This window comes from Prionailurus bengalensis, chromosome B2, assembly GCF_016509475.1.
Source record: "Prionailurus bengalensis isolate Pbe53 chromosome B2, Fcat_Pben_1.1_paternal_pri, whole genome shotgun sequence".
NCBI classification, from domain to species: domain Eukaryota; kingdom Metazoa; phylum Chordata; class Mammalia; order Carnivora; family Felidae; genus Prionailurus; species Prionailurus bengalensis.
The window spans coordinates 137,210,079-137,237,787 of record NC_057349.1 but is presented as its reverse complement, the minus strand read 5'-3'; the positions used below and the strand labels follow the sequence as shown (position 1 = coordinate 137,237,787).

Sequence of the window (27,709 nt, the reverse complement as noted above, 5' to 3'; positions counted from 1 at the left end):
CATCTGGGTGGCTCAGTTGGTTAAGGGTCCGCGTCTTGATTTTGGCTCAGGTCAAGATCTCGTGGTTCATGGGGACCGAGCCCCATGTAGGGCTCTGAGCTGAAAGCATGGAGGCTGCTTGGGATTCTCTGTCTCCCTCTCTCTTTTCCCCTCCTCCCTCTCTCTCTAAATAAACTTAAAAAATAAATAAGTCCTTGCTTTAAGTCCTCTTGTGCTGTAGTAGAAGTCAAGAAGACGGGCTGCTGGCTGAGTTCTGCTGGATCATTTTCCCTTCCACTTACTCAGTTTTGGCTGGGACGGGAGAAACAAAATGATATATCTGTGTGTCTGCACAGTGTGGAGTCCTACACAGGGCTCAATCCCCCCACCATGACATCATGACCAGAGCCAAGACCAAGAGTTGGACCCTTAACCAACTGAGCCACCCAGGTGCCCCTGTTGTCATTTTGTTTCTGAACTTCCAAGTTCAAAGCTCTAGTTTGAATGTCAATGTGTTTAAGATGATAGTATTTGTATACATACCTATACATGCATAGTATGTATATGTGCATGTATGTGTATATAGGTATATACACACTCTTGTTTCAAAGAAATTGACATTTAATGTTTTTGTTGCAAAATGCGTTATGTACAAACACTCAATGACAGCTTTTCAGGCAAAGGAGCCAAATAAAAGGAACAGAAAAAATGGAATGGTTTGGTACTTTAGGATTAAGGTTTTGGAATATACATCTTTATTTTTGGTGAACACATATGCATCTTTTAAATAAGAAAGTATAAACTTAACATTTTAGAATCACCATTTTAGATTATTATTCTTTATTTAGTATTTTAGATCATTAAGACGATTTTTAATTTTTAAAATTAAACAGTTTTTGCAATTTTTTCAACCACAAATGAACTTAAATTTGAACTGAGCTTCAAGTTCAAAGCTCTAATTTGAAACATTAGAAACACGCAAGGCGCCAGGGGAAAATGTGATGAATGTACAAAACTTTATTTGGGGAATAATCTGCATAAATAATTAGGGTCTCCTGTGCGCTATTTAGCTGCTCGACAAAAAAAGACTCCATGGGCCACAGGAATTGACATGCAGTTTACTTTTGTGACACCGTCTGTAACAGATGACTGCTCTATCTGATACACAGTATGGTCAGAGCTGAGTATTGCATTTTTTGTAGTTTTAGTCATCACATGACCTAATTTCCGTGGCATGAACCATCTGGCAGTTTCAGATTGTTTAGGCATTTTAAAGAAAGTTGCCAGTTCTTAAGGTTACATAAGTTCCGGCTTGCACCCGGAGCCTCTCCCGGGCTTAGGAGCCGGGCCGCGGGGCAATCCTTCCCGGCCCGCGCGCAGCCGCTCTTCCGGCCCCGCCGCGCCGCGGTCGGTCGGGCTGCGGGTGCGCTGCCGGCAGCCCCCTGCGCTCGCACGTCCACATCCTGCCTCTCCGCCGCGGCCCTGCCGCCGGCTGCCGCAGCTCTGTGATTTCATTGGCCAGCGCTGGAGGAAGATGAACGCCACTAGTTCTGTTTCCTTTTGATGCTGCTCTGACACACGGTGGGGTGGGGGGGAAATGTTTCCCCAGGAGCTGGCTCAGAAAATCAAGGGCTACCAGGAGCAGATCGCCTCTTTGAACTCCAAGTGCAAGATGCTGACGATGAAAGCCAAGCATGCCACCATGCTGCTGACGGTGACGGAGGTGGAGGGGCTGGCGGAGGGGACGGAGGACCTGGACCGGGAGCTCCTCCCCGCGACCTCGGCCCACCCCTCTGTGGTCATGGTAAGTAAGGGTCAAGGCCGGGTTTGATGGGAGCCGGCGCGCTGCGCTCCCTTCTGACTGTCCCCCCTGGCTAGCGGTTCTAGGTTCCCTCTCTGTGGCTTAACTTAGGGATCGGTGCTAGGTCTTGCAGATCAGAATGAGGAACAGTCTCAACTCTCTGACTACATTTGGGCCAAGGCCAGTTTTTGATGCCTATACCCTAAACAGTGACAGTTAAAATGAAGCTGTTGGCTTGAGGGGGCTGAATTATTTAATATGCGTAAGGTTGGCCCTGCATTTGTTTATAATTCAGCAATCACACTGAAAGGCTCTGAGCTTCCAAAAAAAAAAAATTCCTTTGCACAGTTTTGTAGATTTCTGGGAGATAGGAGAATCACGCTACACAAATTTTTTGTGTATGTTTTCCAAGCTAAAACACTGGCCAGCTAGATATGTTTGTGTATTCTGTTATACAAATGTTTAATAAAATATAGAAGAAAAGCTGTTATTAGAAAAATAAGAAAATAGAAAATCCAAAGTGTAGCTTTGGTTTAAAATAAGTAGGTTCCATTAATTGCTGTTCTGCAACATTATTTCCTTATCACTTTGTATCTAAAAATGCATTAGTTGTTTTGGGAATGACAGTGTTTTCCAGTGCTGCATATTTTCCACACATATGTGCTATGCCTCAGATAGTGTATGTACCTGGACTCTTTTGGCAAAATATTACTTTGGGTACAGTTATGTCCCTAGGACATTTGGAATCCGAGATGTCCACAAAAGACTCAAGTTTTATTTTGTAGACCCTTCTGTCCCTTGTATGATCCACGATTCTACTACTTATTTATAAAGACACAAACAAACATCAAGGAAAGGAAAACACTGAATCAACAACAAAAGTCTTTAATGTGATAGGCACCCTCTTTCCCTGTTTGTTTTACAAATGGTCCCTAAAGTCTTATTAACTTGAAGACAAAACTTTTAAGTACTAACGCAGAATTCGTATGTAGATTCGGGTGTCAGTATTTCTAACTCTTGGTATATCCTTACCTTTGTTTTGACCTGTGCCTGACTAGGTCTTTTGTTAACATAGCTAACTGATGTTCTGTTCGTGTCCTTTGGGCTACGTTTTATGTGATAGATGACTGCGGGTCGCTGTCACACTTTGCTGTCACCTGTCACAGAGGAGTCTGGGGAGGAGGGAACCAACAGTGAAATTTCTTCTCCACCTGCCTGTCGCTCCCCTTCACCTGTGGCTAATACAGATGCTTCTGTTAACCAGGTACCACGATTTGGCATTCCTCTAGCTAGGATCTCTGGATGGATGCAGGACTCCATTCCTGTTCTTAATAGACTGTGGGTATGAATCTTAGACTTGAGGGACACACCATTAGGTGTGAAATTGCACAAACTGTGATTGTCATGTGATAACCACTACGGGCTCAGCACACCGGCTCCTCTTCTGGGCTTCCAGCAGTGACATGAGCAAAAATTAGGTCACAGAAATTATAGCTGGAGAAGGCCATGTTATAAGGCATTATGGCTTGAGTTCTAACAGCTATCTAATAGGAGTACTGCATCCGAACAGAGAAAGAAATGTTTATGTCATTGTAAAATAACATGATCTCTTTGTGTTGTAACATTCATCGAACGTGGTTTTGACACTGATAAGCTCAGATTTTAAAGATGAAAACCTTCTACTCTTTCTTTATTTACTGTCAACCAATTTAAGGGGGATGGCCTGGTGTATATATTGGAATGTCTAAGTAGACTTGTGGTTTTTATCTATTTTTCAGTAACGTTAAATTTTGTTTCCTATAAAGTGGAGATGATACCTTGTTATGTGGTGCTTTTTAGCATACATTATGTTAGATTCAGATTGTGCTAAGTTAAATATGTTAAAGAGTTTTCATCAAAAATATTATATAGAAATAAAAAATATGCTTTTACAATAGCCAAAGATTTTTAATGCATGTTAAGTACTAGTTTCTTTTTTTTTTTCCTTTAACCAAAATAGTTTAGTTTTTTTTTTTATTTGTTATTTTTGAGAGAGAGAGAGAGAGCGCACAAGCAGTGGAGGGGTGGGGGCGGGGGGGGGGCGGGAACAGAGGCTCTGAAGTGGGCTCTGTGCTGGCAGCAGCAGCTTGATGTGGGGCTCGAACCACAAGCCGTGTGATCGTGACCTGAGCCGAAGTCTGACCTTTAACCTGCTGAGCCACCCAGGCGCCCCTAGCCAAAATAGTCTTTAAAAAAGTTTAATGATATTACTGTGAAATTATGTAAGTGTTCAAAGAAGTGGAAATTTATTATTAAGGAAGAAGCGTTAAACAGAACAAATGTTCTACAAGCTATATTACAAATCAGTTACAATTATTTTTATTTTAAAACAGAGCATTCAAAATAGTACTTCTGTGATTAAAAAAAAAACACACAAAAAACCTTCTTTCCCTAAAACAGGAATATAAAATTGATTAATGTTTTAGGTAAAACAATTCTCTTGGCGAACTGTATGTAGCTCTAGGAAGCTATGAATTTATTCATTCGTCAGACACATTTTGAGTACCTGCCTGGCATGAAATGTTTTCTGGGTTCCAGACAGGTAATAAAGGAGAAGACAACAGTGGCCCCTGCCATCAAGGACCTCATAATTTAGAAAGGTGGATGTGGGATGACTAATAACAAAAGTGATGAGAAGAGACTAAAAACAAAACAAAACAAAAAAAAAAAGAGAAGTTCAGTGTACCCTGGGGGAAATTTTTCTTCAGATTCTGAGTTTAAAATATGTATTACTCATTCTTTGATGCTGTGTTCTTCCCTGTGGTCACAGATGTTATTAGAATCAGAGAAACTTGGCTATAGTCAGCTATTGTATAGGAAAAAACTATCCTATATAATAAACTTAATGTTCTTAAATTTTTCAAATGGAACAATAAACCGAGGCCTTAAGATTAACACTGTGGGGAGAATATCCCTGGTCTAAGATGGTAAGCCTCCATGATACGTCTTGTAAAGTGTCTCTCAATGTACATACAAAAATGCCTCGTGAATGATAAAATACACAAATGTTTTCATATTATGGTTACTTCAGCTGTCAAACTCAGTCAAATCCTAAAATTATGAGTGAGATCTTTCTTTGTTTTAAATAGATTTTGACACCCCTCCGCCATCAAGGGAAAGCATCAATTAAATCACATTGTGAACGTACTTATACGTGATACTGAAGATTAACCAAAAAAATGCCCTTACTCAGAGGAGGCCCTTAAAAAGCAAATGTGCTATGCTTGGTGTTCAAGCAGATCAACCCCTTCATTAAGGCCACGTGTTATTCTTGTACAATAATATAAGTCAGAGGAAAATGAACAAACACTACAACCTGGCCGGGGATGTGCTGGATTTGCAAAATTTTCTCTTGTAGTTGAGGAGGACATTCAGAATCCTCATAAATTGCACTTTTCAGACACAACATACTGTATAGAATGTGTGCAGCTGTTTTAGGGGGCAGCCAAATATAACTGCTGTATAAAATTGCAGCTGTTAAAGGAAGGTTTTGTGCTTGCTGCTTCTGTAAGTAGATCTCCATTATATAACAGAGCGATTCCCCCCAACCCCGTCCACCCCCCCACCCCTCTGCAGTCAGTGGGTTCTGTCTCTCTGACAGTAGCTATTAGCCCAATGTGGTAACAGTGTAGCTTCCTGGAGAGTGGAAATAACCAGGCAACCCCAGGATTTGCTGCAGGCTTCTTGATGCTATTAGAAGCAAAGCAAGAGGCGAGCTCCTTGGCAGAGTTGACAGAAGCCAAGGTTTGTACCTGGTAGAGCGCCAGGCTCCAGGTTAGAAGCTCAGCATGAGTCCCGTCTCTTCTGCCTGTAAGCTGACTGTACCTGCAACATCCTTTAGCGGCCTCATTTGTAACGGCGAGCAATGCTACTTAATTCACAAACTTTTAAAAATTAAATGTGATGTGAAGCATGAAAATACTCTTTAACCTGGACAATGTAAATGAAATAGTAACTGTAGCTTTCCAAATTCATTTTGTTAGGAATCCACTGGATAATAACTCTCATATCTTAAGTACAAAGCAATAAGAAATGTCTTTCTGAGGTTGATTCTTTGCTATGCCAGTTAAGGCCTCCATTTTGTAATTAGAGGATTGTTTTATTTTATTGAATATATGTGGCCCTCAAATATTCAATTCAATATTTGAATATATGTAGTCCTCAAACTATTCATCTACAAAAGGCGATACTTTTTCAGATGCTTTTAAGAAACCAGGAATTCTCATTCCTGTGTAATAGGCCTGAGCAATACACATATATGCCACACTCACACACACACACACACACACACACACACACACACAGTCTCTCTCTCTCTCTCTCTCTCTCTCTTTCTCTCTCTCTCTCCCTCTCTCTTTCACCTACAAAAGAACCAGAAAAAAAAATTTTTTTTTTGTAACAAATGTATTTTATTCTGGCTCTTTTGGGGGGCTTCCTTATTTATAAAAGAGTATTTAATTTAAAAATTGTACATTTAAAACAACTTTTTGCTTTTCCTTGTGGACCCAGTAATACTATTACCTTTCTTGAGGTGCTTGAGTGGCTCAGTCATTTGAATATCTGACTCTTGATTTTGGCTCAGGTCATGATCTCATGGTCATGAGATCCAGTCCGGCATCAGGGTCCATGTTGGGCTCCTGGGCTCCTTGCTGGGTGCGAAGTCTGCTTATGATTCTCTCTCACTCTCCCTCCTCTCTCTTCCTTTCTGCCCCTTGCCTCTCTCTCCCTCTGCCCCTGCCCTCTCAAAAAAAAAAAGTACCTTCTGTGTATATAAAGTTTACAAAAGTGCTTTTATATGTATGATGCATTATAGATATATATGCCTGCCTGTTATTTGCCAAACATCCTAAGACCTGCTCAGAGTCAGAGACAAAAGGCACTTCTCAGGTCTTAACTGAGCTCACAGTTGGAGTGAGTAATCACAATAGAATGGGACAATGGCCAGGACGGGGAGAAACACTGCATGGTGAGGGCGCCCCTGAACCTGGAGTTCAGGATGGGTCAGAGGGAGTGCAAGTTAAGCAGTTGGTGTGCACTAGAGTGAGGTGACATTTTTCAGGCAAGAAGGAAAGACATATGGAAAGGTGTGGTGGCAGGAAGGAGGATGGCCCGTCAAGACAACTGCAAATAGGGTCAGTATAATTAGAGAACCAGTTTCGGAGGAGGAGGGAGAAGGGGAGAAAAGAAACTGAGAGGACCGAAGGAAACACATCATGAAGGACCACACACACACACACACACACACACACACACTGAACTTTATCCAGAAGCTAATAGTTAACCACAGAGGGAATTTAACTAGAAACTATGTACAGGGGCGCCTGGGTGGCGCAGTCGGTTGAGCGTCCGACTTCAGCCAGGTCACGATCTCGCGGTCCGTGAGTTCGAGCCCCACGTCAGGCTCTGGGCTGATGGCTCAGAGCCTGGAGCCTGTTTCCGATTCTGTGTCTCCCTCTCTCTCTGCCCCTCCCCCATTCATGCTCTGTCTCTCTCTGTCCCAAAAATAAATAAACATTGAAAAAAAAATTAAAAAAAAAAAGAAGCTATGTACAGAAGTAAGTCTGAGAACAGATCATCCTGGATCAGTGTGGACAGTAGAATAGAGATGGACAGATTCAGACCCAGAGAAGCTAGTGAGAGACAGAAGTTGCACATTCTGATGCCTGGCCAGGGCTGTGATGTCAACGGCCGGGGAATGAAAAGGACCCGAACAGCACCTCTGTTCATAAACCAGGCAGCCTGTCCCCTGTTAGAACTACCATAGTCCTGTGGACACAGAGTCCAGTCTTATGTACCTTCTGGTTTGCAAAGGAGCTATGAATCTGGATTCTTATTAAACCTCTCTACTTCGATGACATTTTCAACAGTATCATACACTGCATAAACCGAACTAAATGTGTGCAAGCCAGAGGCAGCTTGCAGGCTACGAGTTCGCAACCTGGGAATTGGGCAGTTGTTGTTCTAATGAGAACTTGAAGCAGTGCTGGGGCAAGGGTATGTGTCAATAGAATTCATCCTAAATAACCTGTGGATGGGAAGGGAGAGAAGAGATAGAGAATAAATCCCACGATCAGAGCTTCTGCAGAGAAGTTCCATTTATTGAAAGATGGATAGAACATGATTTTTTTTTTTTTGTAAATTTTTTTTTTCTCATCCTGGATGTTTTTGTTTTGTTTTGTTTTGTTTTTTGTTTTTTTTTAAATTTTTTTTCTTTTTCAACGTTTTTATTTATTTTTGGGACAGAGAGAGACAGCATGAACGGGGGAGGGGCAGAGAGGGAGACACAGAATCGGAAACAGGCTCCAGGCTCTGAGCCATCAGCCCAGAGCCCGACGCGGGGCTCGAACTCACGGACCACGAGATCGTGACCTGGCTGAAGTCGGACGCTTAACCGACTGCGCCACCCAGGCGCCCCTGTTTTGTTTTGTTTTATTTGTCTGTTTTTGTTTTTGGAAATGTTGAGTTTGAAATGTAAAAATGAAGATGTGAGTGCAGAGCTTATAAATAACTGAGGGAAATACACAAGTGAAAGCTTGAATGACTGGAGCTTGGAGGAGAACAGATTACAGGGACAGTGTTTCCAAAAGGCGACAGTCAGAGGTGTGGAATGCTATCGAGAGGTCAGGCAGGAGAAGGGCTGAAAATAATCATTTTATTTTACAGAAAAGAATCATTAGGGTCAAAGCACAGCTGGGTATTTAGAAGTGGATTGGGGGGTGAGAAAGTGAACATTATCAAATGCAAGCTACCATTTTCAGAAGCTGGATTATCATGTGAAAGGGAGAAAAGGAAGAAACGGCAATCACAACTATGTGTTTGTGTGTGATGACCCATCACTTTGTGATTTGTGGACTTTCTAACATGTGACATCCTGTAAGAAAAATACCGAAAAAGAGTATGTGTTTTTAGACTGAAAAGATTTGCCTCTATTTATATGCTGAGGAGAAAATCAGTAGAGATAGAGAGGATAGTAATGCACCAAGGTCCTTGAAAGAGTGAAAGGGATTCTGGGAGTAGGTGGGAGGGTTATCGTTCAGCCGGGAAACTGGCAAGTATAAGATAAAGGGGAGTCTGAGCGTAGACAGATTTTTGGAAATTTGAGGAGTTTCAGGGGTATCTCCTCGATGGCTTCAGTTGTGTGTTTGTGTGTGTGTGTGTGGGGGGGTGTGTATATGCTCATGAGCATGTACACCCATGCGCTCTGGAAAGTAAAGTTGGATTGAGTCCTGCCTGGGATTTTCCAGGTGAGTAACGCAGAGTTTAAAGGGGCAAAGAAGGCAGCGGTGTTGGCAAGAGGAGAGTTTAAGTAACTTTAGACATAGCTAGAAGTGCACATGGGGTGAGCCTATTCAGTGATGACAGGCTATCATGTTCAAGGGTGTGGAGGACTGAAGTGGGGTGAAAGTAGGTGAGCGTGAATGGATAGAGCTTAGCAAAGACTTGAGAAGAGCAAAGTAATCTACCCAGGATGGTGACAGGATCAGGAACGAGGAGGAACCAGTCTCCATGTTCCAGTGTCTTCAGTAAAGGTTGGGGACTTACCTAGAAGTGTCAACAACAAAATAAGTGCCAGGTCTCATGGCCACTCAAATATGACTTCATTTAATCCTCAGAACTCCCCAGTGTTACACACATGAGGGAACCGATGCCCGAGATGTGAGTGACTTTCTCGTTGTACAGCTACTTAGGAGAATTTCAACTGGAATCTCAGCTCTGACTCCTCCGGTGTCAGACTCCTGTCTGAACCCCTTTTACCCCACAATCCTGCTTCTGTCCTCATACGCACCCCCAAACACCAGCCCTTTCCTGTTCTTATTTTGGTTTCTTCAGTGTCTGGGTCCTTCTTGAAGACTTTTTACCAAGACCTTATCCATAAGACCTTACCTTATCGATAAGGCTCAGGTATTTTCCATTCAGATACGTTATTATCTCCAACAGTACAACTGCAAAAGTAGTGAACTTTTTTTAATGTTTGTTTATTTATTTAATTTTTTATTTTTAAAATTTTATTTAAACCCAAGTTAGTTAACATAGAGTATAATAGTGATTTCAGGAGCAGAATTTAGTGATTCATCACTTACACGTAACACCCAGTGCTCATCCCAACAAGTGCCAGAGACAGAGACAGAGACAGAGAGAGAGAGCGAGTGAGCATGGGCATATGCACACACGTACACACAAATGGGGGAGGGGCAGAGAGCGACGGAGAGAGAATCCCAAGCAGACTCCACACTCCCAGTGCAGAGCCCAGTGCGGGGCTCAGTCTCACAAACAGTGAGATCAGGACCTGAGCTGAAATCAAGAGTCGGAGGTTTAACCAACTGAGCCACCCAGGTGCCCCAAAAGTAGTGAACTTTGTAATAGAAATTCCCAGAATATAAACATTACTCCCCAATTCAATTTCTATTAATACACATAAATATGCATAGAAACAATTGAAAACACATGATTATATGTCTTGATGTAGGAGAGTCCGTTATTAATACTATAAAATAAGTAATGTTACTTATAACCCAAGAAATAATAAAAATTTCAAAAGGTTTGTTTTTCATCATTCACTTTGATGATTTCCAGTGTACTTCCAGGAAGTGATGACAAGGAATTGTTTTTATTATTTCTTTCTTAGAGTAGTTTTAACTTCCCGATTACGTTTTCCTTTATTTAATATTAAAAGAAGTTAATTCCTGTGAGTGATGAACTCAGAGATACGAAAGATCTGGCTGTGCCTCAAAAATGACTTAATATTGTTTAAATCAAGTACTTTTTAAAAGCATGCAGCACTTTAATCAATACATTAAAAAACAACAGTTTAGGAGATAATTAAGATTCTCTTTTTTTGCCTTATTAGTTAGTCTTTTCAATATGTGCACCACTCTAATCTTTTGTATTTCTGTTTTACCAAATATAGACTAAGAATGGGTTTGGCAACTTGAAATATTTGTTCTTTTTTTTTTTTATAGAAGCCAAAATTCAGAAGCAACTGTAGTGTGCTTTGACACAATCTTTGTCTTCTCGTCACAAGAATTACACAAACCTCGATAGTTTATAGCCCCTGTTATCGCCTCTATAATAGTTTATAGTTTAGGTGAATCCCAAACCCTTCTTCCACAAGGCAAACAATACAGCGCATGTTAACCTAAATTTGTCTTCTTCTTGAACCCAACACCGGGGTTTGCACCCGCAGGACATTGCTTATTACCAGGCCTTATCTGCTGAGAGGTTGCAGACAGATGCTGCCAGGATCCACCCCAGCACGTTGCCATCGCCGGAGTTCTATGAACTAGGACTGGAGCCATCTGCTACCGCTAAGCTGGATGATTTGCAGCGTTCTTGGGAAACCCTAAAGAATGTGGTAAGTCTCCGAAACGTGGAAGTGTTTAACTCCGTCCACCGCACACGGGATTACCTGAGCGACTGTCTTACGAAACCCACGCCCGGAGTTAACACACTCCGTGCACAGAGTCGGATACCGTCTGTTGGGCCACAGACGTCAGGATGTCGCATGAGGAAAGAAGTGTAGTAACCTAGAAGATAAGAGGCTAGGAGACATTTGGTAATATCCTTTTCTTCTTTAGATCAGTGAAAAGCAGCGCACTCTCTATGAAGCTTTGGAAAGGCAGCAGAAGTACCAGGACTCCCTCCAGTCCATCTCCACAAAAATGGAGGCCATCGAGATGAAACTCAGTGAGAGTCTGGAGCACGACAGGGGTCCAGAGAGCCAGATGGCGGAGCATCAGGTACAAGTAGCGGTGACTTCGGTTTCCCACATGATTAGGTAGTGCCACTCTGGTGACTGGTTGGCTCAGCATGTGTTTGGGAGAGGAGACTGACTTTTTTGTGTTGCATTAGATCAGTGCTTACAGAGTAAACAAGATTCCACGTGGTGGTTGTTTCCACCACTTCTTCAGGGAGGGATCCAGGAAGGAAAGACGGAAATGCAGACCTTGAATTGAAGCAAAGAAAGCCACATGCCCGACGGGGCTTCTTCACTGTTATCACACAAAGTGCCTTTCCTAATAGTTGCCACGTTGTGTTGTTGCTGTCGTGAACTGTTGTGGGGATAAAATGTACTTTCATCTACCTCCTCCGGTTACTGTTGTCTTGAGAAACTTAGCCAGTATGGGCCTAGCACCTTTCCGTGATCACTTCAGAGAATAGCTCTCAGACTTAAGTGGGCAAAGAAGCAGTTGAAGAACAGGACTTCAGAGTCATAATCTTATGGTTGTACCTGACTTGAATCGTTTTTTAAAATGTTACGCAAACAGGCAAATCTTTGGCTTGACGTGAGAAACAGAGATGATTCCACTAACCTAATTCAGAAAGATGTTAAAAATACATCAATTTAAAATGCACGCTAGGGGCACCTGCATGGCTCAGTTGGTTAAGCCTCCGACTTTGGCTCAGGTCATGATCTCACAGTTCGTGAGTTCGAGCCCCACATTGGGCTCTGTGCTGAGAGCTCAGAGCCTGGAGCCTGCTTCAGATTCTGTGTCTCCCTCTCTCTCTGCCCCTCCCCACCTCGCGCTGTCTCTCTCTCTCAAAAATAAATAAACATTAAATTTTTTTTTAATCTATGCTAAGAAAATGCATATATTAAAATCCAGTTAATTCTTTAGCAGTATGATCAAGTGTACTGTTAATGCACAGTCGGGTATAACTGAGAGCCAGGGGTACTGAGGTGTTCACTGAAATATTCAGTCACCATGATATGGGGAAATACTACCTGCCCTCCCCCTCGCCCCCCTGCCAGAATGGAGGAGCATGTACTAACCCTCTAAAAAGGCAGAGGAAAACAAAAGTATTTTTAGATGTAAATTAAGTGCTGTAAAACATGATGTGATATGTGTATCTGTCAAGGACTTGGGAAATCTATTAGCTTTAGGCATGAAACTCTGCACTTTTTTTTTTCTTTGAATCCAGGAAAACCTTGGAATATATCGGTTGCTCATATATGTAGTCTAAGATAAAATTGCATTCTTTTACATATATTAAGAATATATGTGGTGTTCTTGCAATATAACCCCAAAATGAGCATATTTTATCTGGAGACAGTGTATTGAGAAATAGTCGCTTCAGGTTTTTGACACTTCTGTAACTTCTTAAGATAGAGATCAAAGCGTGTAGCACCCGTCTTTAGGCCTTATTTTTGTAAAACTACCTTCTGTGGGGCTTTCTGCTCTCCCAGAGTCATCCATAGTCAGTCTCGTTTGGGGAAGGTGCTGTACAAACGTAGAGTTAGGGTCAGTCTTTGTTTACCTGGACTAAACCAATCATGAGGACGGTCCAGGGACTTAGGTGACTATTACAATGCAATTTTCTCTCAAGCACCATCCATGGTCCTCTTTAACTGATACTCCAGTTATCGACTTGTCAACTGCTGCCACCTTACTGTCAGCTGAAAAAGTTGCCTGTGTAGAACCAGTGTGCCCCCTGGGGTTCTGTCTGCTCAGCTGCCCCTCCGCCCCAGCCCCATGCTTCACTATGCCGGAAGGGGCAGGACAAGTGATCTCCATTTGATTATAGTTTCCTCTAAAACTTCAAAAGGAATTGAGCCTAAATTACCCAAAGGCTACTGTAGTGTGAATTTCAGTATCACACTGTCAGGCCATCACGAACGAGCAGGTGTTCCAGGAGAGGGTTTACATAGTTTAATTCTCTCTGCTTTTGGGTTATCTCGGCCTTTGTTCAGGGTGCATGATTCTAGTGTCCCAGGTGACTGACCACAGCCCCCAAGACCTTTCACTGGGTCCCCCAGGATTCAGGAGCTGCCTGAAAACAGGATCGTGGTGGTCTGTCCTGACATTCCAGGGTTCCTAATTGAAAACAGAAATTAGCTCCCAACCACCACCCTGCCTCTCGGGCGTTGGGATGAAAACGTGCATAAACTGAACGTAGAGCAAAATTAGTATTTTCAAGGGATTTAATGGAGAAAACACAAAATTGCACATTAATGCTAAGTAAGTATTAACTGTTAGAATGAATGTGGGACTTTTCTTGTAATTAAGGCCAGCCGCATGAATTTCTGTCTCTTTCTAAGCTGGGAGTGGTCATGTGAACAATTCTAGCAGCGAGGAGATGTAGCTCATTTCATGATTATTACCCATCATGGGAACTTAACATATTAATGCTCTGCTGAGAGGCAAAGAAAGTATGAATTATGTATTGCTTTTCATATCACCCCAAATCTAAAATTTTCCATCTGACCTACTTTTGCCATCTGTACCTCAGTTCTACAAATTCTGGGACAGAGCTGCCCACGTGAAAAGCTAACAGTATCTCAAAGTCTAAATTGGCTCTTTGCTTCTGGAATGGTATTTTAAAAATTCCAAGAAGTGTTGTAGAATTACTATTTCTAAGTTCCACTGAATGTGGGTGAGGCAGTCCAGTATACTTTTTATATTTTCTAAAAATTAATAGAAACCCTTCAGTTGTTATTTCTTTCCCAACATTCTCTTGAAAGTATTAGTGTTTCTTTAAGGAGCTGACCTAATACCTACATTTTTCCTCTAGTTACTTGTCTAAATCTACTGAATTTGGGTAGAGTGCTGGGCCTTTCCTGTTATCTTCTCTAAATTGTATGGGGGATCTAATTTTAACACATTAATGCAGGGGAACCTGGGTGGCTCAGTTGGATGAGCATTCCACTTTGGCTCAGGTCATGATCTCGCCATTTGTGAGTTTGAGCCCTGAGTCGGGCTCTGTGCTGACAGCTCACAGCCTGGAGCCAGCTTCAGATTCTCTCTTCTGTCTCTCTCTGCCCCTCCCCTGCTCGCTCTCGCTCTCTTTCTCCCTGGCTGTCCCTCTCTCTCAAAAATAAACATTAAAAAATTTTTTTAAGACAGTAATGCAGTTCATAAGCTGACTTGTGGCTGTTCTAAGTGATAAGCCCCCTGTGATAGGGACCTTCATGGTCATGGGCAGCTAATGCTTTGTGGGCATGTGTTGTCTCTGCCACATTAAGCTCAGTGATGGATAGTAGGCAGAGCTCTGAGGTAAATTTGTTTCTATTTTTGCTTTTTCATTATATATGACAACTCAAAGTTTGAAACCGGCTGTGCTGATGTTAATAGTTCTGAAAGTCACAATGAAATTCACATTTACCTTTGGTGTTAAGCCAAACATGAACTCCATGTTGTCCCCAGAGTGAGTCATTTTAGAGAAGCCTAAGGTACTTTTGTAAACCACAGAAGTGTGGTGCATATACCCTCTTTGTAAACACAAGTCAGAAACCCAAAGATGTGTGTTTCTTCTCCTCCTTAGTTTTGAGTCAGATGTTGTAAGGAGACAGCTGGCCACCAGCTGAGACAGTTATAGGGGTGAAGACATATTTGATGGTTGGATCTTTTTGTTTAAATTGACATGATACTCCACTCACATAAAATTAACCACTTTAAACTGTACAATCAGTGGCATTTATTTTTTTTTAATTTTTAAGATTGTATTTATTTTTTATTTTAATGTTTATTTTTGAGAGAGAGAGACAGAGAGCTTGAGTGAGCATGGGGGGGGGGGGTAGAGAGAGAGAGAGGGAGACACAAAATGTGAAGCAGCCTCCAGGCTCTTAAGCTGTCAGCATGGAGCCTAACTCAGGGCTCAAACCTGTACCATGAGACCATTACCTGAACTGAAGTCTGACCCTTAACTATCTGAGCACCCCCCCCCCCCAGCCCACCGCTGGCACCCCTCAGTGGCATTTAATACTTTCACTATCTTATACAACTACCCCCTCTATCTGGTTTCAAAACATTTACATCAGAAAAAAGTCCCGCCCCCAGTAGGCTTGGCTGCTGGATCTTGAAGTTTAAAACTATAGTTACCTTCCAAAACCATCCTTGAGAGCAAAAAACTCTCCCTTGAGAGTAAACTGAAGCATGAATAGAGAGTCTTGACTCTAAGAGGATGAAAACCCACAGTTTTAGAATTCTTAATTCCTTTATTCCTTACTGCAGAACATTCAGAGGGCTGTTGCAGACCATCGTGAGCCTGAAAAAGAAGCTAGTGACTTCCCTGTATACTGGATTGGTCAAATCCACTGAGAGTAAATGAGATGGCTTTTTTCTTCCTGGTTGCTTCGTGATTGAGATACCTGTTTTATCGATCATGAATTAGAATTAAGTCAACTAGATGTGCTGAGCACCTAGTATGCATGCAGCTAAAAAGGACAGACTTTCTCATTAATATGTGATTAAAAAGTGTGCTTTAGGGGTGAAGGGAATTACCAACACGTTGTAGAAAAACACAATGGGATTGTGGGTTATAGATAAAGGTAAAATTTCCTTTTATCTACAGATGAAGACAAAAGGGGGTCTTTCGGGAAGCACAGATTTTAAAAGTTCAGACTGACAACAGGAGTGGGTGGAAGGCGCTGTAAATATAAACACATGTGAAGAAAGGTGCAGAGGAGACAATGAGAATGAACATGGTTTAAGATAGTGAGGGGCTCTCCTTCCTTGCGCAGAGGATCAGTGCAAAAAAAGACATGATGGGGTCAGTCTAGTTATGGACAAGCCTTTAAAAGAGGCCATATAAGGGGCACCTGGATGGCTCAGTAAGTTAAGCACCTGACTGTTGGTTTCAGCTCAGGTCATGATCTCACAGGTTTGTGGGTTCGAGCCCCCACGTCAGGGTCTGCACTGGCAATATGGAGACTGCTTGGGATTCTCTGTTTATCCTCTCTCTCTGCTCCTTCCCCACTCGCACTGTCTCTGTCTCTCTCAAAATAAATAAACTTAAAAAAAAAGAGAGACCAAATAATATGAATTTTGTATATTTGGCAGTAATCAAAATATGATTATGAAGTAGTGGAAAGTAATTGGCTGCAGAAAAAGCGTTTTGAATATATAACAAAGTCAGTCTTTAAATTCATTACAATCTCATTAAAATATTCCAGTAAGGTCTTTGGTGGAGATTGATAAGCTAATTCTAAAATGTATTACAAATGTATAAGAGTCAAAAATAGCCAAGAGAATCTTGAGGAAAATGAGTAAGGTTGAAGAATGTATCCTCCCAGAGAGTGAGACTTATGGAGCGGTAGTAATTATGATAGTGTGGTGTTGTCACAGATAGCCAGCTGGGTCAGTGGAACAGAATTAGAAGTCGTAGGCACACAGACACATACAGACGCTTGGTTTATGTCCAATATTATACTGCAAAACAATGTATTAAAAATACTATTTTCAGTAAATTAGGCAGGATCAATTGATATTAATAAGAAAAAAAAAGAATTTTGACCCCTATCTATGGCTGAACACAAAAATTAAGTTTAAGGGTATTATAGATCTAAATGTGAAGGTTAAAAAAAAAAAGTTTTGCAACAGAGTTTCTCAAACTATCTGTACTAAATAACCTTATTTAATTTTTAAAATTCCTGACCCATCACAGACCAATATTTTAGAAAATAAAATGCTGCTAGGACATGTCAATGTCCAGTTGCTTTACAAGTTTCTTGACACCTACAATATCTCTATCTTGTCATGAATCGGTAAACATTTTGCATAGACTGATACTATTTTATAGGCCACACCTTGAATACCATTTTTCTAGAAGGTAACTTGGGAAAATATATTCATGACTTTGGGATAGGCAAAGATCTCTTAAATAGGACACCAAAACCTAACCCTGAGTTTTCCAGTGAAGGAAAATACTGATATTATTAGACTGTAATAAATTTAAGAATTTCATTTTATCAAAAGGCACCAGTAAGGAAGTCATTCCCATTAAGGGACAGCCATGTCACAAAGTGGGAGCAGATATTTGCAATACACAGAACCAAAAGGAACGCAGGCACTCCTATCCAAAATATATAAACAACTTTACACATCAGTAAGAAAAGGAAAGACTCCAGTGGGCAAAGGATTTTTAGCAGGCAATCACAAAACAGGATAGCCAAATGGCTAAAAAGCATAGGAAAAGTGCTGAATCTCGGGGCACCTGGGTGGCTCAGTTGTTTGGCCGTTTGACTTCAGCTCAGGTCATGATCTCGCACTCACGAGTTCGAGTCCCATGTCAGGCTCTGTGCTGACAGCCCAGAGCCTGGAGCCTGCTTCAGATTCTGTGTCTCCCTCTGTCTCGACCCCCTACCCTGCTCACGCTCTGTCTCTCTCTCAAAAATAAATAAACGTTAAAAAAAAACATTAAAAAAAAAGTGCTCAATCTCATTAGTCATCAGGGAAATGCAAATTAAAATTACAGTGGGGTACTACCATGAACCCACTAGAAAGGCTTCACCGGAAAGGATCCACAAACCAGGTGACAGTGGAGTGCTACGCAATGATGAAAATGATCATCGTCAACATGCGTACCTTTCACAACCATGACAGGGAGGGAAAGAAGCCAGACAGGAAAGTACTTCGGGTATGATTCCATTTTTATAGAGCTCAAAAAGAGGCCAAAGTAACCTATGATGTTTACAGGTAACACTGTGGTGATCTTTGGCAAGGAGGGAGGTAGTAACAGGGAGGAGATCAGAAGAGATTGTAGAGTCCTGGGAATGTTCTGTTTCTCGATCTGAGTGGCAGGAGTGGGTATGTGCAGTTTGTGAAAATTTATAGAGCTCTACACTTAGGGTCTGTGCACTTTTCTAGATATATAGAATGACTTCAATATAGTTGTTTATTAAAAAAAAATCAACTGGGGCGCCTGGGTGGCGCAGTCGGTTAAGCGTCCGACTTCAGCCAGGTCACGATCTTGCGGTCCGTGAGTTCGAGCCCCGCGTCAGGCTCTGGGCTGATGGCTCGGAGCCTGGACCCTGTTTCCGATTCTGTGTCTCCTTCTCTCTCTGCCCCTCCCCCGTTCATGCTCTGTCTCTCTCTGTCCCAAAAATAAATAAACGTTGAAAAAAAAAAAATCAACCGTATATGATGACACTTAATATTAGGAGAAGAGAAGGGGTTTTGTTATTTCGTTTTAAAATATTTATTGAGAGCCCACGGGTCAGGAGGCACCGGGCTTGCACTGAAGCCTACGGTCCTGTGGCAGAGCTGTGAACTATGTAAGTGCAGGTACATCGGAAACTATGAAATATCGGTAAATATAAGCCTGTGTTCCTTTACTTGACATCTCCGTGCTCCCTCCTGTGGTAGGACCTGTTTTTTCTAACATGCCATTCAAATCCTACGTAAGAATTTCTCCTGTCAAGATTCCAGTTAAAGAACGAGTCATAACATACCAAAAAAATGAGAAATAAAAACCATGTATATAATTGTGATGGATATGAATAAAGAAATTAGCGTGGTATTTGCCAGAAAGAGCTGGAGGTCCTGGACTGAGGGCAAGAGGCAGGAATGTCACGAGGGAGAAGGGGGTGTGGTACAATGGCAGAAAGTGGTGAGACATACAGGTAAGATAAGGAGTTTGGCCCTTATCTTATGGGCAATAAGCCACTAAGTATTTAAAAGCAGGAAAGTGAGAGCTTTTTAAAAGCTCACCCCAGTTGCTTTGTGCAGAGTGGACTGGAGAGACCAGGTCAGCCTGTAAGCAGGTAGGCCAACCAGGAGACCATTAGAGCCATTCAGGTAAGAGAGTTGGCTCTGACTTGGGCTGGGGCAGAGGAGACACATCGGATCCATAGTGCAGGACTTGGTGTGGGATTGGATATGGTGAGGGAAGGAGAGGAGGTATGAGGCATGACTCCTAGGTCTTGAACTTGAACAGTGAGAGGGTGTTAGCTTTCAGTGAGGTGAGGAAGACAGAGGAGGAAGCAGGCTTTACACGTAATATGCTGGAGATACCCGTGAAATGTGTGTGTTGCGTATAATCCCTAAAATTTAGGACAGATATTTGGGTTAGGAACATGACCCTGGGAGCCTTCAGGGTTAGAAAACATTTGGAGCCTCAGGAATGGACACCCCCCCCCACCCCCCCAGCCCCGGGAGAGACTGTGAGGAGAGAAAAGAGGGACCTGGAAGTTAGCTGAGAAACTTCAGGTTTTAGAGCTGGGAAGAGCAGGTGAAAGTGAGGAGAGGGTGAGAACATAGAAACAGGTGACCGATCGCCCTGGTCTTGTGTAATGTGAGCTTTGGGTTAAAGCGCAGTGTTGTTGCTCAGACTTGGGGGAAATTTGGAGTGGGAAAAATCGTGTCGAGGAAGAAAGTAATGAACTCTGCTTTCAATATAGAGTCACAGACTCAGACTCACACTGAGCAAGCTCCCCTCCCAGACTGCAGATGAGCCCAGTGAAAGCCAGAAGGATTGACGAACTTGTTCAAATTCATTTACGTTAGTGACACAATGGTTTTGAAACCGGAAACTGCCTGGCATTCATTCCAGTCCTTTCATTTCGGAACCTGTTTGCTGGTTAAAGGACTTCCATGTGAATTATCTTCATTAATCTCAACCGACGTGAGACTCAGCTAATGACACGGTGCCTCAGTCCAAAAAAGTACATACAGGAGTGTGATTCCACAGTCTTCTCCACAGGCACTGATGGATGAGATTCTCATGCTTCAAGAGGAGATCAGTGAGCTCCAGTCGTCTCTGGCGGAGGAGCTGGTGTCCCAGTCTCCCGAGTCCGACCCCGCGGAACAGCTGGCCTTGCAGTCCACACTCACCGTCTTAGCCGAGCGGATGTCCACCATCAAGATGATGGCGTCAGGGAAGCGACAGCTTTTGGAGGTAACAACCCTGAAGGTGCCGCTCGCGTCCAAATTAACTCTTCAAGTTGTGTTGCCAAGCATGCGGGTTTTTTACGTGATCTACATTTTTATAGTTTCCCACTCAGAAGAAGCTGGTATTGTGTGTGTCTCAAGGAGGGTCTCATGAATAGAGCACTGAGTGGACAGCCATGAATGTGTCTTTTCACCACTTTCTGACTCATTTCAGCATGAAAAATTGAGAATGTGTAAAGGAAAACTTGGTAGACATGAGCCTTGTGAAGAATAATTGTAAAAGGTTTGCATAAGGGTTTGCTATGTTTGAATAAAAAGCATTTTATGAGTAGTATTACTAATACGCTGAAGAATAAATCCTTAGTCATTCTTAGCCAATTCGAGCGCGTTAGTTCATGAAAATAGTTTTGCAATTCTGGTTCTCGTGTTACTTCAACATTATTTAATAGATAAATTTTGGTAACAATAACATGGGTTAAAAAATAAGTTATTTTGCTTTTTCTTTGTTCCCTTGTAATTCCTGGTCCTAAACATACATGATGTTCATGTTGTGGCTCCTATAAATTAGACAAGAGATCTCTTTAAGGACATTTAGAGTGTCTCTCTCCTTGTATCTTCAGGGTCAAATAGCTTCTCTCGCACATAATCAGTTCTCAATACATTTCTTGTTAAATGGACATAACATTATGTTTTTTATCTGCTGGTTATGACGTAATTCAGTAGAACACGGACCTGTTGTTGGAGTGTATAGGCTCTTTCCAGTTTTACCTATTATAAGATTCATCAAATCATATATCTGTATATTTTTTGTTTGGGAGACATTTAAAATCAATGTGTCAGCTTTATTTAATCTCCATTTTCAACTATTCAATAAAAATTTTAATTTAAAAAATAACAACAGGGGGCGCCTGGGTGGCTTGGTCGGTTAAGTATTCGACTTTGACTCAGGTCATGATCTCGCGATTCGTGAGTTCGAGCCCCACGTCGGGCTCAGTGCTGACAGCTCGGAGCCTGGAGCATGATTCCAGATTCTGTGTCTCCCTCTCTCTCTGCCCCTCCCCGGCTCATGCTCGGTCTCTCTGGGTCTCTCAAAAATAAATAAATGTTAAAAAAAAATGTGAAACAGACCAAAAACTCTTATAAAAAAAAAATAACAACAGTAGTAAGTCATTAAGGAACTAATTTTTAAAATAAGGTGTTTAGAGTATTTACCTTAAGAATTCCTTTTTTAACTCATTAATGTTCTCCGTCATCACTCTAGGAAATCTGTGTGGAGTTTTAAAATGAAGTGATTGGCTTGGATTTTTTTTTCTTAAATATGAATTATTTGCCATCAGTGAGAAAACCCAGAGATGTAACCAAAAAATTTGAATTTCTGTCTTCACTCAAGAAACTTGTCCCCTGAACCCTCCCCCCCCCGCCCCCGCCTTCCTGTAGGGGGTGACTTGCTTTAAGCTGTGTGCTGGTGCCCTGACCATGCTTGCCACTGTCCCCGCCACTCCTTGCAGTTCCCCAGACACGTATCTATTGCCGTTTACCGCCTTATGCCATTGTTTTGTTCTAATGCTTGGTCTGTTTCCATTATTCGCATTATTTGCCCAGCCCTGTAGGTATATTACATAAGACACCTAACCTTAATCTTACCTGAACCTTTAGGCGCACATGAGAATCGTCGGAAAAGCTTTATCAAAATACTAATCCTGAGACTCACTTCCAGAAATTCTCATTTATTGCTCTGAGATGCGGCCTAAGCATGTTTGTTTTGTTTTGTGTTTTTAAGTTTCACACGGGATTCTGACGAGCAACTGGGGCTAAGAACCTGGTTCTATTGTGTTGAACCCTAACGACTGTACCTCTCGGTGATCTGTGTCACATTCTACTTAATTCATTAGGAGAAGTTAAATGATCAGCTTGAGGAACAGAGACAGGAGCAGGCCCTGCAGAGGTACCGCTGTGAAGCCGACGAGCTGGACCACTGGCTCCTGAGCACCAAGGCCACTCTGGACACCGCACTGGGTACAGCCCAGGAGCCTATGGACATGGAAGCCCAGCTGGTGGATTGCCAGGTACAAAAATGGTCTGGAGGAGATACTCCAACAGCACCAAGTACTTTGTTTAAGCACAGAAAACGTAATAGGAAAAAGACTTGGTATGGATGTATGATTTTTTTCACAATCCATACCTTTGTATGTTTAGAGTAGAAAAACAATACCTTATAAAAGCTTAAATGAAATCCAAAATTGGACTTAGTCTTTTGAAAAATTTTGCCGGTAGTATCTACTCTTTAGAAAATTTTCAGCTTTGGGGCACCCAGGTGGCTCAGTGGGTTAAGCTTCTGACTGGCTCAGGTCATGATCTGGTGGTTCGTGAGTTCCAGCCCCGCATTAGGCTCTGTGCTGACAGCTCAGAGCCTGGAACCTCCTTCAGATTCTGTGTCTCCTTTCTCTGTCCCTTCACGTCTCTCTGTCTCAAAAATAAGTAAAACATTAAAAAAAGTTTAACTTCAGCTTCCTAAAGGACATTTTTTTAAAGACCATAAATACCCAAAACACTTATGGTATCTATATTTAGTGGCTAGTAAAGAATACAAACCCAATGAAAAGAATTAGTATCAGCCAATCAGACTGTGGATCAACACAGCAAGGGGTGTTCCTAGGTGCTCTACTGCAATTTTGGTTCTTATTCTGATATATTACTTGGACAACAGTATGCGTGAGTTGATATTTCTCCTAATTGCAATCAGAAAATATGCAAACATTGTTAGTGAACACTATCTTTTTTTCTTAATGTGTAGCATGCTATTTTGATCATTCCTTTAGTGATTTGGGATTTACTGTGATATTGATCATTAGAACTTGGATTTTTATATTTTTCAGGCAACTTATCTATGTGTATTCAAAGCATTGTTATTCTCTGCCTTGATGACAGAGAATAGAGGACCACATGTAAATGTTTGCTATTCTTTAGATCATCTTTTCTAAAGTTTCCTTGCTGAAAAGAAACATCCATTTTTAGCACTCCCTTCTAGTGCTTAAAATTAGCACATGTACTAACTAGCATTCCAAAATTATGTTTTGCCATTACTCCCACCTCTCCCTTTTGGATGTCTCTATTTTTATAGCTGTGTGTAAAGTCCACAATTCAGTTAATATATTTCAGGATACTTATGAAGTATTCAAATGGTATTTTGACGACATTTTTAGAAACCAGAAGTAAATGGAACCACACAAGTACCCAACAGTTCCTCACTCAGTTAAAATCTGGTGTTTAAGCCAATTGTGTAATTATAACTGTGGCTATTACTAGGGTCACATTATGACTTTTGGGACCCTCGGCGCTTTGCTTCTGTGGGCTCTGCCTCTATAAAAGTGCTAAATATTTTATTTTTATAACTGCCTTGGTACAAAGGCTAATATGAGCCAGGGTGGATTCATTGTTATATATTCATTATTTTATTCATTTTTCTCTTCTGATTTTGAAAGAAATTAAAATTAAGATTTTTATTGGGCCTCTAAAAGTACCATGAGCCCTCAGCATTGTGGTAACTCGGCCTAATGGAAAAGTCTGTCCTTTGTAGAATTATATTAGTTTCTCAAAAATAATCTTTAGGAAATCATCCTTTAAACCCCATTTCATTAAACATTTCACACTTCCACTTAGTTCTAGTTATTTGGTTCAAGCCTATATTCTTAAAAGGTGGTGGCAGTTTTTCTGATTTTGCATAAGGAAATAAAATATCTTTTCTCATTAATAAATTATTTACTTGCATATAAATTAGAGAGTTAAGGAATATAAGAACAGAATGATTTGTGTAGAAAATAAAATGGCTGTTACTGGTTTAGCTTTGATGTTTTTATTTTGTTCTTGTTTTAGTTTTATTTTATTTCCATTCAAATTTTATTCTTTGGGTTTTTTTTTTTTATGTAATTTATTGTCAAATTGGCTAACATACAATGTGTAGAGTATGCTCTTGGTCTTTGGGATAGATTCCCATGGTTCATCACTTACATACAACACCCAGCGCTCATCCCAACAAGTGCCCTCCTCGATGCCCATCACCCATTTTCCAAAGACGGAGGGAGGCAAACTGTAGGAAACTTTTAAATACAGAGAACAAACGGGGGATTGACGGTGGCTGTGGGAGAGGGCAAAATGGATGATAGTTTTTGTTTTAAATCTTACCTTGGAGGAAGGGAGACTATTTTGCTCCTTCTTGGGATTTAGCTTCTATTTGAGAAGAAAAGCCAAGCCCTCAAGAGTTGTCACAGAAAGTGAAAGTAAAATTCTTACGAAAACTTTTAGAAATGTAAGCTTAAAAATACATTATGTATAAAAAACATTGAAAACCAAGAAATAAAAGCCAATCTGAAAAGGAAACAGAAAAAAAAAACACAAAGAAGCAATGTCTTAAAAGAGAGAATCATCTTTAAACTGACAAGAAAGTGTTGATCATATGATGTCTTTACTGCTAATAGTCATAAGCGTCACAGTCTCACACTAACATAATAACATAGTTATAATAATGGGATAACACTAAGGAATGGTCTTTTCTCCTTATCCATGCTTTCCTTGTACTTTTCCAATATGTTTTCCCCTATATAGTATCTAATCTTAAAAGAGAGAAATATTAGGAAGCTCAAGGAATCTTTAAAAATCTGTAACTAGTCTTCAGGTCAGAAAAGTAGGAAAAAACCATGAAGTCCTCTTCTTTTGGTGACAGGAAGTGTGATGTTTATCTTTGAGAAACGATGTTTGCAGCGGCTGGCGGGATGTGTGAATTTCATCCATATTTCTGTCGTTCCAGAACATGCTAGTGGAAATCGAGCAGAAGGTGGTGGCCTTATCAGAGCTGTCGGTCCACAATGACAACCTGCTGCTGGAGGGCAAGGCCCACACCAAGGAGGAGGCAGAGCAGCTGGCCGTGAAGCTGAGAACCCTCAAGGGCAGCCTCCTGGAGCTGCAGAGAGCCCTACATGACAAACAGCTCCTCATGCAGGTGAGAGCCCCAGCCACCCACAGTAGGACAGGGCCACAGCACCTCCCAGTCCTGGCTCACTGCTGCCGGCCTTCCCCAGCCTGGGGTCCATCAAGGGAGAGCTGGGGAATGATGCATACTTAGGTACACTTCCACTTTCCACAAACTTTGGCATAGGTTTTCCAATAGGTTTTGTAAGGACTGTTTGAATCTGTAGACCTGAAGATGGCAGGATAGGAAAACAAAAGAAAATGAAAACAAATACCCAAATTTAGCAGCTATGCTATTTAAAAAAATTTGTTTTTAAATGTTTGTTTATTTTTGAGAAAGAGAGAGTGTGTGTGAGCAGGGGAGGGGCAGAGAGAGACGGAGACACAGAATCTGAAGCAGGCTTCAGGCTCTGAGCTGTCAGCACAGAGCCCGACATGGGGCTCGAACTCACGAACTGCAAAATCATGACCTAGACTGAAGTCGGACGCTTAACCGACTGAGCCATCCAGGTGCCCCACAACTACACTTTTTTAAAAAGTATTTAAACATAGGTCATAGATTAAGATATTTAATAACATTTTTTCCATGTTTCTTTCATTCTCCCACATTCTACTTTTCAGAAATACTCAGACTTTTTAATTTAGGGCTCATACCTCTAACATTGTCATATATTTCAGGTGAATTAAACATTTTTACTCTCATGTAGTGACCTTATTGTTCCCTAATAGTGATTTTCATTTTATATCACTGGAGCTTTTGGGGGATAATATTTGCCTAGTATATCCTTTAACTTTCCTTTGATCTCACCTTTCAACGTCCTTAGGTTTTAGATTTGCTTCGTAAAAAAAACATTTGGCTATACTTTGTTGGTTTTAAACATTTATCTAATCAGAAAATCTCTGGCTTTTAAAGGACAGGGTTAGTTCATTTAAATTTACTGTGATTACTGATATGTTTAGACTTCTATTAGCTGACCTTTTTGGTTTTGGTGTTTGTTCTCCTCTTTCTATTCTTTTTTTCTTCTTTTCAACCTTTAAGTGGTTGAATAATTTTCCCCCCAATATCTACTCTTTACCACTCATACCTAAAAATTCTTTTTTTTCTTTTTAATGTTTATTTATTTTGTTTTGAGAGAAAATGCATGCCCATTTGAGAACGGGAGGGGCAGAGACAGAGGTAGAGAAAGAATCCCAAGCAGACTCTGCTGTGCCAGCATGGAACCCAGTCTGTGAGATCATGACCTGAGCCAAAATCCAGAGTCACATGCTTAACCAACTGAGCGACTCAGAATCCCTAAGTTTAAGTTATTCTTAACTAAAATACTATGCTTTTGGATTGTAACACAAGGATACAAAATGTGAGAAAATGATTCCAGGTTTATCTGGAATACAATAAATGTGAAAATAACCGTAATATTCCAAAACTGAAGAGTTAGGAGCAGCTAATTTAATCTTACCATATATCAAAGTATGATATTATAATAATTAGAATAGTTTGACATCGGCCCCATAAATAAATGAACAAAAAATATTACAGAATAAATATCCCAGAAAAAGACCCCAGTACTTAAGGAAAATTGATTAATGGTAAAGGTAACATTTCAGACCAGTGGATAAAATAATAAGAAAGCAATAGGTGAACCACTTGAAATATGATAAAATCGATGTTTTATCCCATTCTTTACAGGAAGAAAAAAAAAAAAGCATCACAGAGGTACCAAGTATTTAAACCTGAAAAGTTCTGGATATATGGGTATTTAAAAAAAAAAAAAATCTTAGGATGGGAAGGATCTTTGCCGGTATGCCCCAAACCTGGAATTTTAGTTTCTGTAGGACCAAAATGAAAAATGAAACAGTTCTGTATGACCAGAAAAATGGAACTAAATGAAAAGACATAGACAAATAGAGAAGAAACTGTATAAATCACGTGACAAAGAATTAATTCCCTTAATTTCTACAAATCTTTTGTAAATCAGTAAGGAGAGGTCACAGAATAGAAATATGGGCAAAAGTAGGAAGGGACCATTCAAATGAGGAGAAATACAAATGGCCAATGAACTAATGAAAATATATTTGGTTAAACATTGGTTAAATAAATGCAAACAAAGACGAAATACAGCTTTTCACCTTAAATTTACATACTTAAAAATGTACATGCGGGGCCCCCGGGTGGCTCAGTCAGTTGAGCATTGGACTCTTGGTTTGGGCTCAGGTCATGATCCAAGGGTCGTGGGATTGAGCCCTGCATTGAGCCCAGGGTCTGGCTCTGTGCTGAGCCTAGAGCTTGCTTAAGATTCTCTCTCTCTCTCTCTCTCTGTCT

At 41.1% G+C, this 27,709-nt stretch overlaps 1 protein-coding gene across 1 annotated transcript in view; it reads left to right on the top strand.

The window, feature by feature from the left end:
• SYNE1 (spectrin repeat containing nuclear envelope protein 1) overlaps positions 1–27,709 on the top strand; it is a 472,071-nt gene that overhangs the window by 306,819 nt on the left and 137,543 nt on the right. Inside the window, 7 exon segments of the mRNA XM_043592628.1 lie at positions 1,589–1,783; positions 2,904–3,044; positions 11,004–11,171; positions 11,395–11,556; positions 20,237–20,431; positions 22,317–22,490; positions 25,229–25,420. Coding sequence (XP_043448563.1) covers positions 1,589–1,783; positions 2,904–3,044; positions 11,004–11,171; positions 11,395–11,556; positions 20,237–20,431; positions 22,317–22,490; positions 25,229–25,420 — 1,227 coding nt within the window.